The sequence below is a fragment of the Enhydra lutris genome, unplaced genomic scaffold (genome assembly GCF_002288905.1).
Source record: "Enhydra lutris kenyoni isolate GAN:26980312 unplaced genomic scaffold, ASM228890v2 scaffoldscaffold38, whole genome shotgun sequence".
Classification (NCBI taxonomy): domain Eukaryota; kingdom Metazoa; phylum Chordata; class Mammalia; order Carnivora; family Mustelidae; genus Enhydra; species Enhydra lutris.
Genome location: NW_019154122.1, coordinates 12,580,936 through 12,595,387, shown reverse-complemented (window position 1 = coordinate 12,595,387; position 14,452 = coordinate 12,580,936). Strand labels below are relative to the sequence as shown.

The following is a 14,452-nucleotide window of genomic DNA, read 5'->3' as shown; positions in this document are numbered from 1 at the left end:
GCTCAGGCAGGAGGAACAGCAGGTGAGTTTGAACCAAAACAGCACGTGTGTGAAGGGCAGCAGGTATGTCAGATGACGGAGGGTCTTGAAGGCCTGGAGCTCGGTAGAGTAATGAGAACCAGGGAGGAGCCCCTGTCTTGGTATGGGAGGCCTAAAGAGTCGATACCCAGCACATCCTGGCTACTCTGAAGTGCTGACTTTCTGTGTGTGTGTTACAGCAGATCTTTCCCTAATCTAGCTTGGCTTTATTCCTTACTAGATTGCGGTGGAGGTCACCGAATCGTTTGTGGAATATATCAAAACCAAGCCGATAGTATTTGAAGTCTTCGGGCATTATCAGCAGCACCCGCTTCATCTGCAAGGACAGGAGCTGAACAGGTATGAACCAGATAAGCAACGATTCTTGTTGATCTTACTGTTACTCCTCCTGCCACTTGCTGGGAAGGAAGAAATCTTTTAAGGGATTAAGATAATTGAAGAACAATTTTCTGTGTTACCCGATGTTTCCTCTATAGAAACATCAGCACCTTTTTTCTAAGCCACCGAGTGACTAATGATAGGTGAAGCACATTGACGTTTGCCGGCTGCCCTGGAGGACCGTCTCTGTGCTAGGAAGAGACTTTGAACAGGATAGAAAGCGAGGTGGCGTAACATGAGGATTGTGTGTAAGGATTCCAGAGCTTTAGGAAGCATGAGCTGTAGTGGAGACGTCACAGGTGATGAGAGCAACGATGGGGCCTTTTGGGTGATCGTAGAGTGTCAGCGTTAACAGGAAAGTTCTCATATTTCACTTATTAGCTGGGACCCACAAGGGGACTTTTATTAAAATATCTGGTTCTCAGTTTCCCTGTGGGGATTATGTCTGGTGCCTGATACTCTGCTTCATCGGAAAGTGCAAATGATCTGTTTCTGGAGGAGATTCGAACATGCCATTAATGTCCACATGAGACCCTTTCTCAGCCTTGAACTTTGTTTCCTTCCTTTGCAGCCCACCTCAGCCATCTCGCCGCTTCTTCCCTCCACCCATGCCACTCTCCAAGCCAGGTGAGCCCTTCTCTGGGTGACACTGCTCTTATTCAGGTCGCTTTTCAGACAGAAATAATTTTTACATGCCCGCTCCTCTCCTGTGTATCTTTACGTGTTCCTGTGTCCAGCAGGAACTGGAATTCTAGGTTCCTGATTTAAATAAGTAAGACACAATAGGGCTCCTTCCCTGCCAACTTTCTGGTGGTCTTATTGTGGACTTTGATAAGCTCCCTGTTCCTAAGTCTCTCTGCTTTATATGTAACTCCTCCTGACTGGTGGGTGACTGGGCATTTCTTTGCATCTCAAATGTATTCTGCATGTTCATTCATCTTGTTTTGCTTTTTCTTTATTTTCATCCTTTTTTCCTCATTGCCCCCTTGCCACCCTCCCCCCGACCCTGTACTTGTTCTCCACCTCTGTACTGCTGCTCTCCATCCTGCCTTCAGACCATGAGAGAAAGATTGAACTCATTCGGTTTCTCATAGCTGACTATGTGAATGTGCATGTGTTGGACGCGTTTTCTGAGCACGCCAACGCGCTTGCTTCCTCCGCTGTTGCCACCTTCCAGGATGGGGCGGACCCAGGGCCGTCTTTTCTCTCTCTGCCAGTTCCAGGCTGCCAGAGTGAGAGGGCGCCCAAACGACATGGTTAGTAGCTGACCTAGCTCTGCCGTAGATGTAGAACCATGCTCAGGGGCTTATCCTAAAGCCTGGCTCTCTGTGTAGGAAACACACATCGCTGTTTGCTGCCTGAACCGGGCCTAGGGTCTAGCACGTTGTCAAGAATACGCTTCCCTTGGAGAGATGTGAGGACGCAGCTTCTCTGATGGGGCCGCTTTCCCCTCACCTGTGGGGGCGGGGCGGAGTCCCCTTGTGTTTGTTCACTTGGGTTCTTTGCAATGGTTCTTCAGTTTTAAAGATTTTTCCTAGTAGATGGTTTTTTTGTTTTTGTGTTTTTAACGCTTCTGATTTTGCTTTTTGGCCCTCAGATGACCACCAGACTCAGTGACACTGATTTTTTCTTGGCTAGCAGCACCAGCTCAGGTGGAATTCAGCCAGAGTGAATCATGCAGCTAGGCTAACATTTGACTAGGACTGTATGAGTCCTAAGGCCCCTTTAGATACCCTGTGTCAGTGGGTCCTCACAATACCTCTTCAAGATTGCGGCTAATACCCTAATCTGCTTCGTGTAGATGAGGAGACTTATTCCCAGAGATTCAGTGACTCAGCCGAAGTTGCCTAGTAGTTAGTGGCGGAATAGTAGTCGGTCCCAAGTCACTGGACTCTCCCACCGGTGCTCCCAGGTTCTGAGCAGAGAACGTGCACATTGGAATCACCTGGAGGGATTTCAGCCCTCTCAGAGGACTGGGTCCTGCCCATAGACATTGTGTCATGTAATTGCCTGGGCTTTGCTTTAAGATCCCACTTGCAAGCAGGTTTGGGAACTCCTGGGCTGGAGCATGGGTCTTCCCTCATGAGCTGCAGCTTTGAGGAGACCCCGTGAGGTGTGAGGCTCTGCCCACACTGCGTGTTCCACACCACTTCCTGCTCTGCCTGCCACAGAAGAGGAGAGTCTAAGGAAGGTTTTTGAGTGGTTTCGTGAGCACTTTTACTCTGCACGAAACCTGTGTTCTTGTCAACAGATGCTGTTTGCTGAGAGGGAGAGAGATACCAACTCTCCATTTTCCCAGTTCTCTGAATTTAGAGGCGCTAATGTCATTGATGGTGATGTTTATCTGGGTCTCCAGATTAAATCTCATTTAGTCTACATTTAAATCTCACCCTGACTCTTGTTACCTTTCCTGAGTGTGTCCTTAAAGAACTTATGCTTTTACTAAGTAGACTTGGACCATATTTTGACATTTTTCTAAAAACTTTTACAAGTTCCAGCCACCAAGTTAAACACCATGAGCAAAACCAGCCTTGGCCAGAGCATGAGCAAGTACGATCTTCTGGTTTGGTTTGAGATCAGCGAACTGGAGCCTACAGGAGAGTAAGTCCAACTTTATAAACTTTTAAACAAAGCCTAGGTTTTTCAAAGTTAGAAAATGTAATTTGGAATCTCTTTATATTCAGGTTAAAGACTCATTGTCACTTTTGAATTTCAGTTTTGAATTGAATTTTTGGTGGTGTTGGTATTATTTTTTTAATTAGATGTCGGTCAAAGAAGTGACTGTCCAGAGTAATAATTTGCCTTCTTATTAGCAACAGCAAGAACACGGAGACTGGCACTTTGTACAAGGAAAGAAAACTTACAGAGCGGATTCTGTCAGCAGCAAAGCAAAGGGAGTCAGAAGCATGTTGCACAGAATATAGTCAGAACTTTAACCTTAATCATCTCAGTGAGAGGACCAGGGGCAGAACGTTTCTTTACACCAGGGTTTCTCAACCTCAGCCCTGTTTTGGGCTGGATGACCCTTTGTCCGGAGCTGTCCTGTGCACTGTGGGATATTGAATTACATCCCTGGCCTCTACCCACGAGATGCTGGTAGCACCGCCCCTCCAATGTGACAGCCACAAATGTCTTCAAACATTCCACATCACCTCCAGCTGAGGACTGCTGACCTAGATCACAGTAATCAACATCAGCTTCCTTCCTCTGTGTGAGCTGTGTTAGAGTGAGCGGAGAATGTGATTGTTACTCATAGTTGTCTCTAAAATGCTCTTGGAAAAACACATAAAATAGATCCCCATTCCGAAACAGAGGCCAGGGGCTGTATCGGTTCATGGAAAGGGTGGGGAATAAATGTTATCCTGAGGATAATGCTTAGTACCGCCCTCATGATCATCTCCATGGAACATTTTTTGAGTTCCTGCTCTGTGAGAGAGTATGGCTGTATCAGTACTGTATTTAACTGTCAGTAGTGACGTTGCTTTAAGAAATTGTGCTTTCCATAGACAGATCTATAATGTGATTATAACTTGCATTATGAGGGAGACATACTCGCGGTAAGAGTGTCTACTGAGTTCATTGCTTTCTTATTCTTAAAAACTGCCTAAAATCAGAAACAGTCCCTTTCTTCCCTGCTGACACTTCCTGTTGCAGTTGTACATTTATTTGTGGACTGTTAGGCAAGTGGGTGGGATGGAGCCGAAGGATGTTACTGTGCTGGGAGCTCTTCAGTCTCCTGAGGGTGCTGTGGCGTGGATAAGTGACAGGGTTCATTGAATGCAAACGACTGTGTGATGAAGTGCCCAGATGGTGAGGAAGACAAGGGAGACAGAGACCACAGGGGCTGTAGCAACAGGGAGGGACTTGCGGGTGAGGTGACCCTCAGCACCGGCATCCCGTCTGTTTTCTTGTGCGTTTCTGTTTTACAGGTACATCCCAGCTGTGGTCGACCACACAGCGGGCTTGCCCTGCCAGGGGACGTTTCTGCTTCATCAGGTACTAACGAGAGAGCCAGAGAGGCCCTGAGGGAGGATGGACCCAGAGCTCTTTCTGTTTCTCTGTTTGTCCTCTCCATTTTAGTGGATATGGGGATTGAGAAACCTTGTCCTCTTGCTTCTTCTTTTTTTTCTCTTTCCTTTTTTTGTATGTTTGTTTTTTAATGTTTCTTCCTCAGACCTTGGCTTATATTATACCCTTGCTTAAATATATAAATATATTTTAGAAGACCTATTTTGAAAAATATTTTTATTCAATTACTGTAATTTGTGCAGCTCCCATGTCATTTTTTTAATATAATTTTTTTTTCTTGTATACAGTTTTCATATTTGGAAACTATGCTTTCACAGTTAAAAGTTTTGTTTTGCTTTGTTTTTAAAGATTTTATTTATTTACTTGACAGAGACACAGCGAGAGAGGGAACACAAGCAGGGGGAGTGGGAGAGGGAGAAGCAGGCTTCCTGCTGAGCAGAGAGCCCGACGCAGGGCTCGATCCCAGGAATCATGACCCGAGCCAAAAGCAGACGTTTCACAACTTGAGCCACTCAGGTGCCCCTTCCAGTTAAGAATTCTTAATGGAGGGGCACCTGGGTGGCTCAGTTAGTTAAGCCTCTGCCTTCAGCTTGGGTGGGATCGAGCCCCACACCAGTCTCCCTTCTTCTCCCTCTCCCGTTCCTTCTGCTTGTGTGCACTCTCTCTCTCTGTCAAATAAATAAATAAAATCTTAAAAAAAAAAAACAACTTTAAAAAAAGTTTTTAATGGAGATAGAAGATGGATGTTGCAGTGGACTAAAAATCTAGCCATGAAATGTAGGTCCTCCTTTGGTAAATCAAAAGTAGATTCAGTTAGTGCTCAACAGTTCTTGACTGGGACGCCTGGCTGGCTCAGTCTGTGGGGCTTGTGATTCTGGATCTCAGGGTTGTGAATCCAAACCCCACGTTTTGTATAGAGATTACTTAAAAATAAAATCGTAAAAAAAAAAAAAAAAGCTTATGACCTAGGTGGGCATAGGAGCGAGGGTCTCATATTCTGGGTCATATGATCTGGTCATCTGTTCTTAAAGCCGTGTCAGAACCTGGTTCTTCCTCAGCCCCTGACCTCTATCCCTTTGTTTAGAGTAACAGTGGGGACAGCATTCCTCCCCTCTCCCCAGACCTCTCCTCTTGCCCACCCCTATACCATACAATCCGGAAAAGAACACACAAGGAAATCATAGACTGTCCCAGCTAAATTGCAGCCTGGCTCTGTCACCTAGGGCATCCAGCGAAGGGTCACAGTGACCATCATCCACGAGAAGGGGAGTGAACTCCATTGGAAGGATGTTCGTGAGCTGGTGGTAGGTGAGTACGTTCCATCGGCTGAGGTTGGAGCCGGGCTTTTTCGAGGAACACGGGGAATGTGGGGTGAGGGTACTGGAGAACACAGAGTGTGGAGGACATGTGGCCTTGAGTGTGAAGCTACTCTTGTTTCTCAGCCCCCATGGTTAGGGATAAGGCATTCAGCCAACCATTATTTTACTCAGCTATTGTGGGAATGGCTCTGTGTTAGAGGCTCAGAGAGGGCAGAAGTTTCTGCTCGTTGGGAGTTCCGTTGGGGAGACAACATATGTATGTTTAAAACAGTTTGGGGAGCCCGGCTGGCTCAGTTGGTGGAGTGTGCGACCCTTCATCTCAGCATCGTGAGTTCAGGCCCCACCCCGAGTGTAGAGAGTACTTAAATAAATATATATACTTTCAAAAAATAATGAATAAATAAAGCACTTTGATGAGTAAGTCCCAGAATGAGGGAGGGTGAGAAAGATCTGTGCTGAGAATTAACAACAAAAAGGATCCAGGTGGGTCTGAGTAGATGCAGGAGAAATGAGAGCGTTTCCGTCTGTTTTGTTTTCCACACACAGAAAGCATCTTGAGTAAGAGGGCCAGGAACGGCTCCAGCATGCAGATGGCTAGAAACCCATGGCCAGGGTCGCATGATGAAAAGAAAAAATTGACTAAACCTTATAAGCTTTAGAGTCCCAAGGCAGGGTTCTGAATCTTTATTGCCATGAACCCCTTTGGCAGTGCGAAGCCTCAGAATTGTGTTTTTAAATGTAAAAAATAAAGTACAGCTGACCTTTGAACCACATGAGGGTTAGAAACACAGTCGAATATTCACTTATAACTTTTGACTCCTGGAACGTAACTGCTAACAGCCCACTGTTGACCAGAACCTTCCCAATCACTTAGTCAATTGACGTATACTTTGTATGTTACATGTATTGTATACTGTATTCTTTTTTTTTTTTTTTAAGATTTTATTTATTTGACAGGGAGAGAGGGAACATAAGCAGTGGGAGAGGGAGAAGCCGGCTCCGGGGCTCGACCCCAGGACCCTGGGATCATGACCTGAGCCTAAGGCAAATGCTTAACCACTGAGCTACCCAGGTGCCCTATATACTGTATTCTTTAAGTAAGCTAGAAAAAGGAAAATGTTATTAGGAAAAGTATAAGGGGGCGCCTGGATGGCTGGCTCAGTCGGTTAAGTGTCTGACTCTTGATTTGGGCTCAGGTCGTGATCTCAGGGTAGTGAGATGGAGCCCCATGTCGGGCTTTGCACTGGGATTGGAGCCTGCTTAAGATTCTCTCTCCCTCTCCCTCTGCTCCTCTCAGCTTTTTTAGAGCTCTCTCTAAAAAAAAAAGGAAGAGAAAATACATTCACAGTGCTGACTGTACTTAAGGAAATAAATCTGTATATATAAGTGGACCCTTGTAGTTCACACCCATGTTCAAGGGTCAGCTGTACATAGGATTACAAAGGGAACTAATGATACTGAAATTGCTCAAATACTAAACAGGTTTATAACATAAACTGTCCTTTATATTAATGCATTAAGTACATTAAAGAAGCAGTGGGTCTGATTTTTATCATTCAGAGTGTGATGAATGTCAGGATATTTTATCTTAGTATTACAGGAAAACTTCTATGATTTCTGCTGGGGACAGAGTCACGGGTACTGCTGATTTTCCTGTGAATTGTCCCATCCTTTCAGAATTGAAGGAAATGCCAAATGTCAGTCAGAGGTTTATGAAAATAAAGTTGTACTTCTTTTTCGCGTTGAAGCACAAGGACCTCCTGAATTCTATACATAGACTCTTTGAGTTATCTGTGGACCAGATTAAGAACCTCTAGAAGGGAGATTATATTCTCTTCATCTAGGGCAGTGGTTTTCAAGCCTGTTTTTTTTTTTTTTAATGAACACTTAATTTACTCTGTAACAGGTACATTCCTGAATGCTTTAAAAATACTAGTTTATTTCATATAATATAATGTCACAAGCGTATAACATGGTTGTAACAATCTTGTGAGAGCAGAATTGTTAATCCTCAGAGACGAGGCTCAGAGAGGTTGAGCAGCACGCCTAAGCCTCACAGCCAGAAAGTACTGAAGCTGAGTCTTGACCCCGGCAGTCCAGCTCCACAGACTATGCTCTTGACCTCTAGGCTCTGCACCCCCTCGGGTTCCCCCAGTCTTCATTTGAAGACGGTTGTGGGATTTTGAACAAGAAAGTGGTATAGCGAAGGCGGTGGCTTAAGAAGTTGAAAGTGGGCGTAGGGTGGATTGGAGAGGGGGAGAGGTGAGCAGCCCGAAGGCCAGTGAAATGGCCACCGCAGCGTTCCAGACAGGAAGGGGATGACCTTTGCGAGCAGGGGGTGGTGGAAATAAAAGTTGAGGTGAATCTGAGAAATTTTTTGAATAGAGAATCAGTCAGGTTTCACAATGGACTAAATGTGGGAATTCAGCAGAATGCAACATGGGAAATTGTGGGAGAGCACTTGGCGGGGAGCCGCGTGACCCTTCCAACACCTGAAGGTACCTGGGTTTAAAAGTCTCTCTTTGGCTAAATGAATTTCTGTTGTGTTTGCAAGTGTACCCCTGCCCTAGTTTCTTTATTCTTCCTTGTAGGCCGGATCAGGAATAAGGCTGAGGTGGATGAGGCTGCGGTGGATGCCATCCTCTCTCTAAATATTATCTCTGCCAAGTACCTGAAGTCCTCCCACAACTCCAGCAGGTAGGGCCTCTGCACAGCCCTAGGGGGCCCCCCTGTAGGGGCTGATGGCTCCCCAATTGGGATTCCTTGTTCACCGGAGACTTCTGTTCAGGTGCAGAAACAAATTCCTTTCTCACTTCAGACATCCCTCTCCTCCCTGTGGCGCTGCTCTCCGAAAGCAAATAGAGGCCGGGGTGTGGGGATCAGTTACCGGAACGAATGAACGTTCTGTCCTGTGTGGTGAAGTTTGCGTAGATGTAACACAGTCGGAGAGACAAGAGCAGCAAAAGAAAGCGCAGCCTGCTACCCAGGGGTTTAAAAGTACAGATTAATTGTTGCTGAGACTGCTTTGCTGTGAAGGGGTTGCTGTAGAGGAAGGTCTGTTGGTCCTGAGTGTCATGGAAGCACGTCCTCCTGGCATAACGGACCCTCTTGTGTCTAGCCTTGGCTGCTGCCTGCAGAGGGTCCGGGAGTCTGTGTTTGCTTTTCATTTTCATTTACTCAGAAAGGTGACAAACTAATATATATAAACTCTTCTGAACAAGGTTGTCTGCTCTAAATAATGAATTTTATTTTAAATTTTAAATTAGTTTCCCTTAAAATTCCATTTTATAATCAAATGAGGACAGACAGTGCCTAAAGTACACAGCCAATCTGCTTTCCCATGTCGGACTGGAGATAAATCTACTGGGCCCCCCTCCCTCCCCGGGAAAGGAGTGATGTTACTGTGCACAGACCCCACTCCTTTATGTGGCAAGGGCTGGAAAGCAGGGCTGGCCTTTGCATTTCCGGAAGACTTCTTACACCTCTGTCTGTTCCGGAAAAATGTCCTCACATCTGTGTTGGAAAGAGAGAGAGGAAAAAGGGAGACAAAAAGCAGAAACAGGCTTAAAAGTTTGGGCTGGGATTAATTTCTTTCCATTGTTTCCTTGTGGCGGTTTTGCATAAAAAGAAAAAAAGCAAGTGTCTGTTTTTTGCCTGTAGGAGGAGCTGAAGGCACTGAGAGTGAGAGAGAAGGAATATGAGGGTGTGCCTGAGTGGGAGGGGTGCAGAGATAAGGAAGCGTGCTCTGGCCCTGCCTGGCCTAGCCCTGGGCAGAATCTTGAGCAGTCGTTTCTCCGAAGTCAGCCGTACCGCGCAGGGTTTTCTCTCCGGCGGGACGTTGATAGCAGATACTCAGCTGCTGTGCGCCGTGTTCTCTTTGCAACTATAAGGAATAGATCTGAAATTTCCCTAGAATATTTAGCAAAATGCACAGAACAATGATGTTTGATTGAAATGCTGGTTGTCTACATTAGAGGAAACTTCAAAAGTTCTTTGATTCATACCCAGCCACAGGTCAGATGCTGTAGATTAATTTGGCTTTCGTTAGAAGCAGCTTCTTTCACAGAAGTTTAGAGTTAATCAAAGAAGTTGGCCAAAGTCAAGTATTTTTAATAAAAAGATACACACTTAAAACATTCTAAATTTAAACTATATAAACGTACATTAATTTGTCAATGTCTTACTGCAGGGCCAAGGCCTTTCCTTAAATTGTAGGCTCATTTACTGAACTTCCGATTGTCTTTCTTGCAAAACCAAGCCCATAATTCATCATCTGATTTTTAATTTGGTGGAACAAGAACTAGAAACCTAGGGGCGCCTGGGTGGCTCAATGGGTTAAAGCCTCAGCCTTCGGCTCAGGTCATGATCCCCGGGGTCCTGGGATCGAGCCCCACATCGGGCTCTCTGCTCAGTGGGGAGCCTGCTTCCTCTACTCTCTCTGCCTGCCTCTCTGCCTACTTGTGATCTCAGTCAGTGAAATAAATAAATAAAATCTTAAAAAAAAAAAAAAAAAGAACTAGAAACCTATAAAGAAACTAAATGTAAAATCCTTTAAACTTTTTAACATTGATCATTAACATTTTATTTTTTGCCCCCCCCCTTTTTTTTACATTGATCACATCCAAACTTAACAGCTGTTTTTTAACTCAGCATTATCATGTCTTTTACAAACATTCAACCTTGGGGGCGTGCACTTGGGTGGCTCAGTGGGTTAAGCCTCTGCCTTCAGCTCAGGTCATGATCTCAGGGTCCTGGGACAGAGCCCTGCTCAGCGGGGAGCCTGCTTCCCCCTCACCCTTCCTGCCTTTCTGCCTACTTGTGATCCCTGTCTGTCAAATAAATAAAATTTTTTAAAAACAAACAAACATTCAACTTGGGAAGCGCCTAGGTAGCTCTATGGATTGGGCATCTGACTCTTGATTTTGTATCAGGTCACAAGCTCAGGGTCATGAGCTCAATCCCTGCATCTGACTCCGTGCTGACCGTGGAGCCTGCTTGGGATTCTCTCTCTCTGGCCCTCGCCCTGCTCGCTCACACTGTCTCACACACTCTCTCAAAAAATAAAATAAAATAAAATAATTCAACTTAGGGACACCTGGGTGGCTCACTTGGTTAAGCGGCTGCCTTCAGCTTAGGTCATGATCCCAGGCTTCTGGGATCGAGTCCCGTCTCAGACTCTCTGCTCACCGGGGAGCCTGCTTCTCCCTCTCCTTCTGGCTGCTGCTCCCTCTGCTTGTGGTCTTTCTCTCTCTGCCAAATAAATACATAAAATTTTTTTTTTTTAAGTTTCTGTTTATTTATTTATTTGACAGAGAGATAGAGACCACAGGTAGGCAGAATGGCAGGCAGAGGGAGAGGGAGATGCAGGCTCTCCACTGAGCAGGGATCCTGATCTGGGGCTCGATCCCAGGACCCTGGGATCATGACCTGAGCTGAAGACAGCCACTTAACCAACTGAGCCACCAGGTGCCACCCTAATAAATAAAATCTTCCAAAAAAAAAAAAAAAAAAAAAAAAGTTAGTTTTGCACTAAACAAAAATTCCTTTTGCCCTCATGTTTCATGGATTTGCCTAATATTTGATTAAATTTGATGATTATATTAACTAAAACTGTATAAACAGGTTCAGAACTAAATACTATTGATACTTGGTAAGCACAACACCCAGGTCTTGGAAGCAAAGCATCTGGCATGGGAGATCGCACTAGTCGAGGATGCTCAGTGCGAACCGGACATCTGTCTTTATATTTTAAGAATATGGAGAGTATAAGTGAATTTAGGAAGTTGCTAAGTGGAATTTGGTTAAGAGAGCTTTTGTTCTATTTGCCTAAGGTTTACTGTTTAAAGTTGAACTTAAAGAACTCCAGTTTGGGTGTGTGGAACACATTCGCCTGTGAGTGCTCTCCCGGGACACAGCTAGTGCTGTGCAGGCCACAGGGGCCACTGCCGCTTTTCTTCCCAGTCCTGCTTCTGGGTCACCTAACTGACGTGGTTTCCCTTCACGCCACAGCAGCTTCCTACCGTTTCCAGTACTGCGTCACCTGCAGGCGGTGTTAATGGAGGTGGCGTCCACCATCCTTTCTGTGCCCAGCATTTTCCTTAACTAAATGTCTCAGGAGAGGGACCCGTGTCATTTTAAGCTGTCTGTCAGATGGCGCCCGTGCAGCTCTCTGCTCGTTGTCCCCTTGGATTTACTTTGCTTCACAGCAAATATGTCTTTTTTATGTATTTTTTTTCCTTTTGCTTTGCTCTTTTTTCCTTTCCTTTTTTGTTCCGCTACTACACTAACAAAAGCCTTTTCTATGTTTTTGCAGGCTCTTTCTTGATAAGGATATTCCTAGGTATTTTCTGTTTGCTTTTTTGCACATAAAGATTCTAGTTTATCAGAATGCTTTATGTCTTCTGTTGCTTGGACCGCCGTTCTCAGTTAGTAGTGTTGCCCCGTGCAGACCTAGGATAGAGCTGCGCCTTATCGTGTACCCTCTGTGCCCTGGCTGTCCCTGCTGCACACACAGTTTCACACACTGCTTCATGAGGGCCTGATAGAGCCCCTCTTTCTCGTCGCATTCACTAAACCTGCCCGTTTTATCCTTATGCACCTTCCGCTTCGCCTCTGCTGGATTACAAATTAGAGTGTGACTCCCTTCCTTCCATGAGGAATCTAAGCCTGGGTCTTCTGTTCTTCTCTTTGTCCTCTGTCAGGAGCGTGAGACTTTGCTGCTCTGTAGTTTTGCATAATCACTCACTGTTTTCTTGGTTTTGGCCTGTGAGGTAGTAGAGACTTATTTGGGCAGCTGAGTCTGTGAGAAATAGGTTGTTTATTTTTAAACATTTCTCTTTCTGCTGTCAGAGCTGCTTGTCTCATCTATTTATTTTCTTCTTTTGGGGTAGGAAAAAATCCTGGTTCAGTGGTGAAGGAAGTCTTTTCCCATCTCTCTTCATCTCACTTAGGGAAGTTATTTGTCACAGGAAATCTAGAAAACACGGCAATAGCAAGGTTACCATTTGGGAAGGAGCAAGGAGGAATATAGAAGGAAGCAAAGTGTGAGGAAACTCTTTCTCACTGAACCAGGTGCAAGCCAGTGGGACGGAACGTGCTCTGTGACGAGCAGACCCTTGTCATGGGGCCTGCCGGGGTTGGGGGCTGCGGGCGGAGCTGGGAGTTGGGCTGTAACTCAGTGTAGTGCTTTGGAGGGGGTGGCAGAACCAGCAGAACGGCTGTCCGGTCAGGTTTGTGGGGCTTTACCAGTAAGAAAAAAGGTAGATATTAGAACAACTTAAAAAACAGTTTCTCATGGGGCACCTGGGTGGCTCAGTAGGTTAAGCCTCTGCCTTTGGGTCAGGTCATGATCTCAGGGTCCTGGGATCGAGCCCCACATCGGGCTCTCTGCTCAGCGGGGAGCCTGCTTCCCCCCCTCTCTCTCTGCCTGCCTCTCTGCCTGCTTGTGATCTCTGTCTGTCAAATAAATAAATAAAATCTTAAAAAAAAAAAAAAAAAAGAACAGTTTCTGGGTGCTTATAAAGTCAAGCTTCAGGTTGTTATGGAAGCTTAAGATTGGTTTTCATGTGGATTTTTTTTGAAAGGTAACGAATAGTAACCAGTTTTGGTATTAAAATCATTCTTTTACTGAAACCTCAGCTAAGAGTAGCCTCTTATTCTTTTATTTAAAATCAGATTTTCTGTACTTAAATTATCCTGCCTGTTTCCTCTGTCAGGCCTCGCAGGTGTTTGTGACATTTCGAAGGCTCGGCGGAACTGGACTGGGATGTGAAGATAGGCTTCCGGGCTCCTGAGGATTTTCTTCTTCTTCTCTTTGTTGACTGGCAGAAGCACTTACTTAGGCTTTCTTCCTTCGGTTTCTATCCACAGGCGCTTGTCCTTTCCATCTTAATCTCTTTGATTGATCTGGTTTTATGTTTATAGGCAGAGAAGCAGGCTTGTCCAAAAAAGAAAAGCATAGCTAAGTGCTCCTGGATGGTGGGTGGGGTGAGAGACTGGGGGCCTGCCTTTTCCTTCTGGGGATGGAGACTCCGCTGTGTGGTCAGATCCCAGTGCGCTGCAAGAGTTTGCTGGTGTAGGATGCGGGATGCAGTCGTGTCGCTGACTGAGTACCTGGACCGAGGTGACTTGGCTTCTTCTGGATGACTGCCTCTTGCCTTTCTGAACGCAGGACCTTCTACCGTTTCGAGGCCGTGTGGGACAGCTCCCTCCATAACTCTCTCCTCCTGAACCGAGTGACGCCCTATGGGGAAAAGATCTACATGACCTTGTCAGCATACCTAGAGGTGAGGAGATTGTGAACCTAAATCACCACGAATGGCTAAGCCTGAACAATGGGCAGATTACCACAAGTGAGGAGGAAAGATTCAACTGATTATTTTGTCAACTGTTTCCTACTGTTCTGACTGTATTAGCTTCTGCTCCTAGTTTCTGTGTAATCACAAAGTCTACCATGGGGTGCCTGGCTGGCTCATCAGAAGAGCCTATGACTCTTGATCTTGGGGTCATGAGTTCGAGCCCTATGTTGGGTGTAGAGATTACTAAAAAAAATAATAATAAATAAACTTAAGGTCATATGACTTCTATTATAACTTCAGTTTTAGTAACCTAATCACCTTCTTCACAGAAGGTATGATTTTAAGAAAACTTCGCCTCTTCTTTTTATGGTTTTGGGCAGAGCCTAGTAG

The 14,452-nt window shown here is 45.4% G+C and overlaps 1 protein-coding gene across 2 annotated transcripts in view; it reads left to right on the top strand.

Annotated features, from left to right (window-relative positions):
- LOC111154629 (kinesin family member 1B) overlaps positions 1–14,452 on the top strand; it is a 142,252-nt gene that overhangs the window by 115,363 nt on the left and 12,437 nt on the right. For both annotated transcript variants that reach the window (XM_022514365.1, XM_022514364.1), the window contains 7 exons: positions 260–378; positions 989–1,044; positions 2,910–3,018; positions 4,347–4,413; positions 5,670–5,754; positions 8,357–8,462; positions 13,936–14,050. In XM_022514365.1, the coding sequence (XP_022370073.1) occupies positions 260–378; positions 989–1,044; positions 2,910–3,018; positions 4,347–4,413; positions 5,670–5,754; positions 8,357–8,462; positions 13,936–14,050 (657 nt within the window). The remainder of the gene's footprint in view (positions 1–259; positions 379–988; positions 1,045–2,909; positions 3,019–4,346; positions 4,414–5,669; positions 5,755–8,356; positions 8,463–13,935; positions 14,051–14,452) is intronic.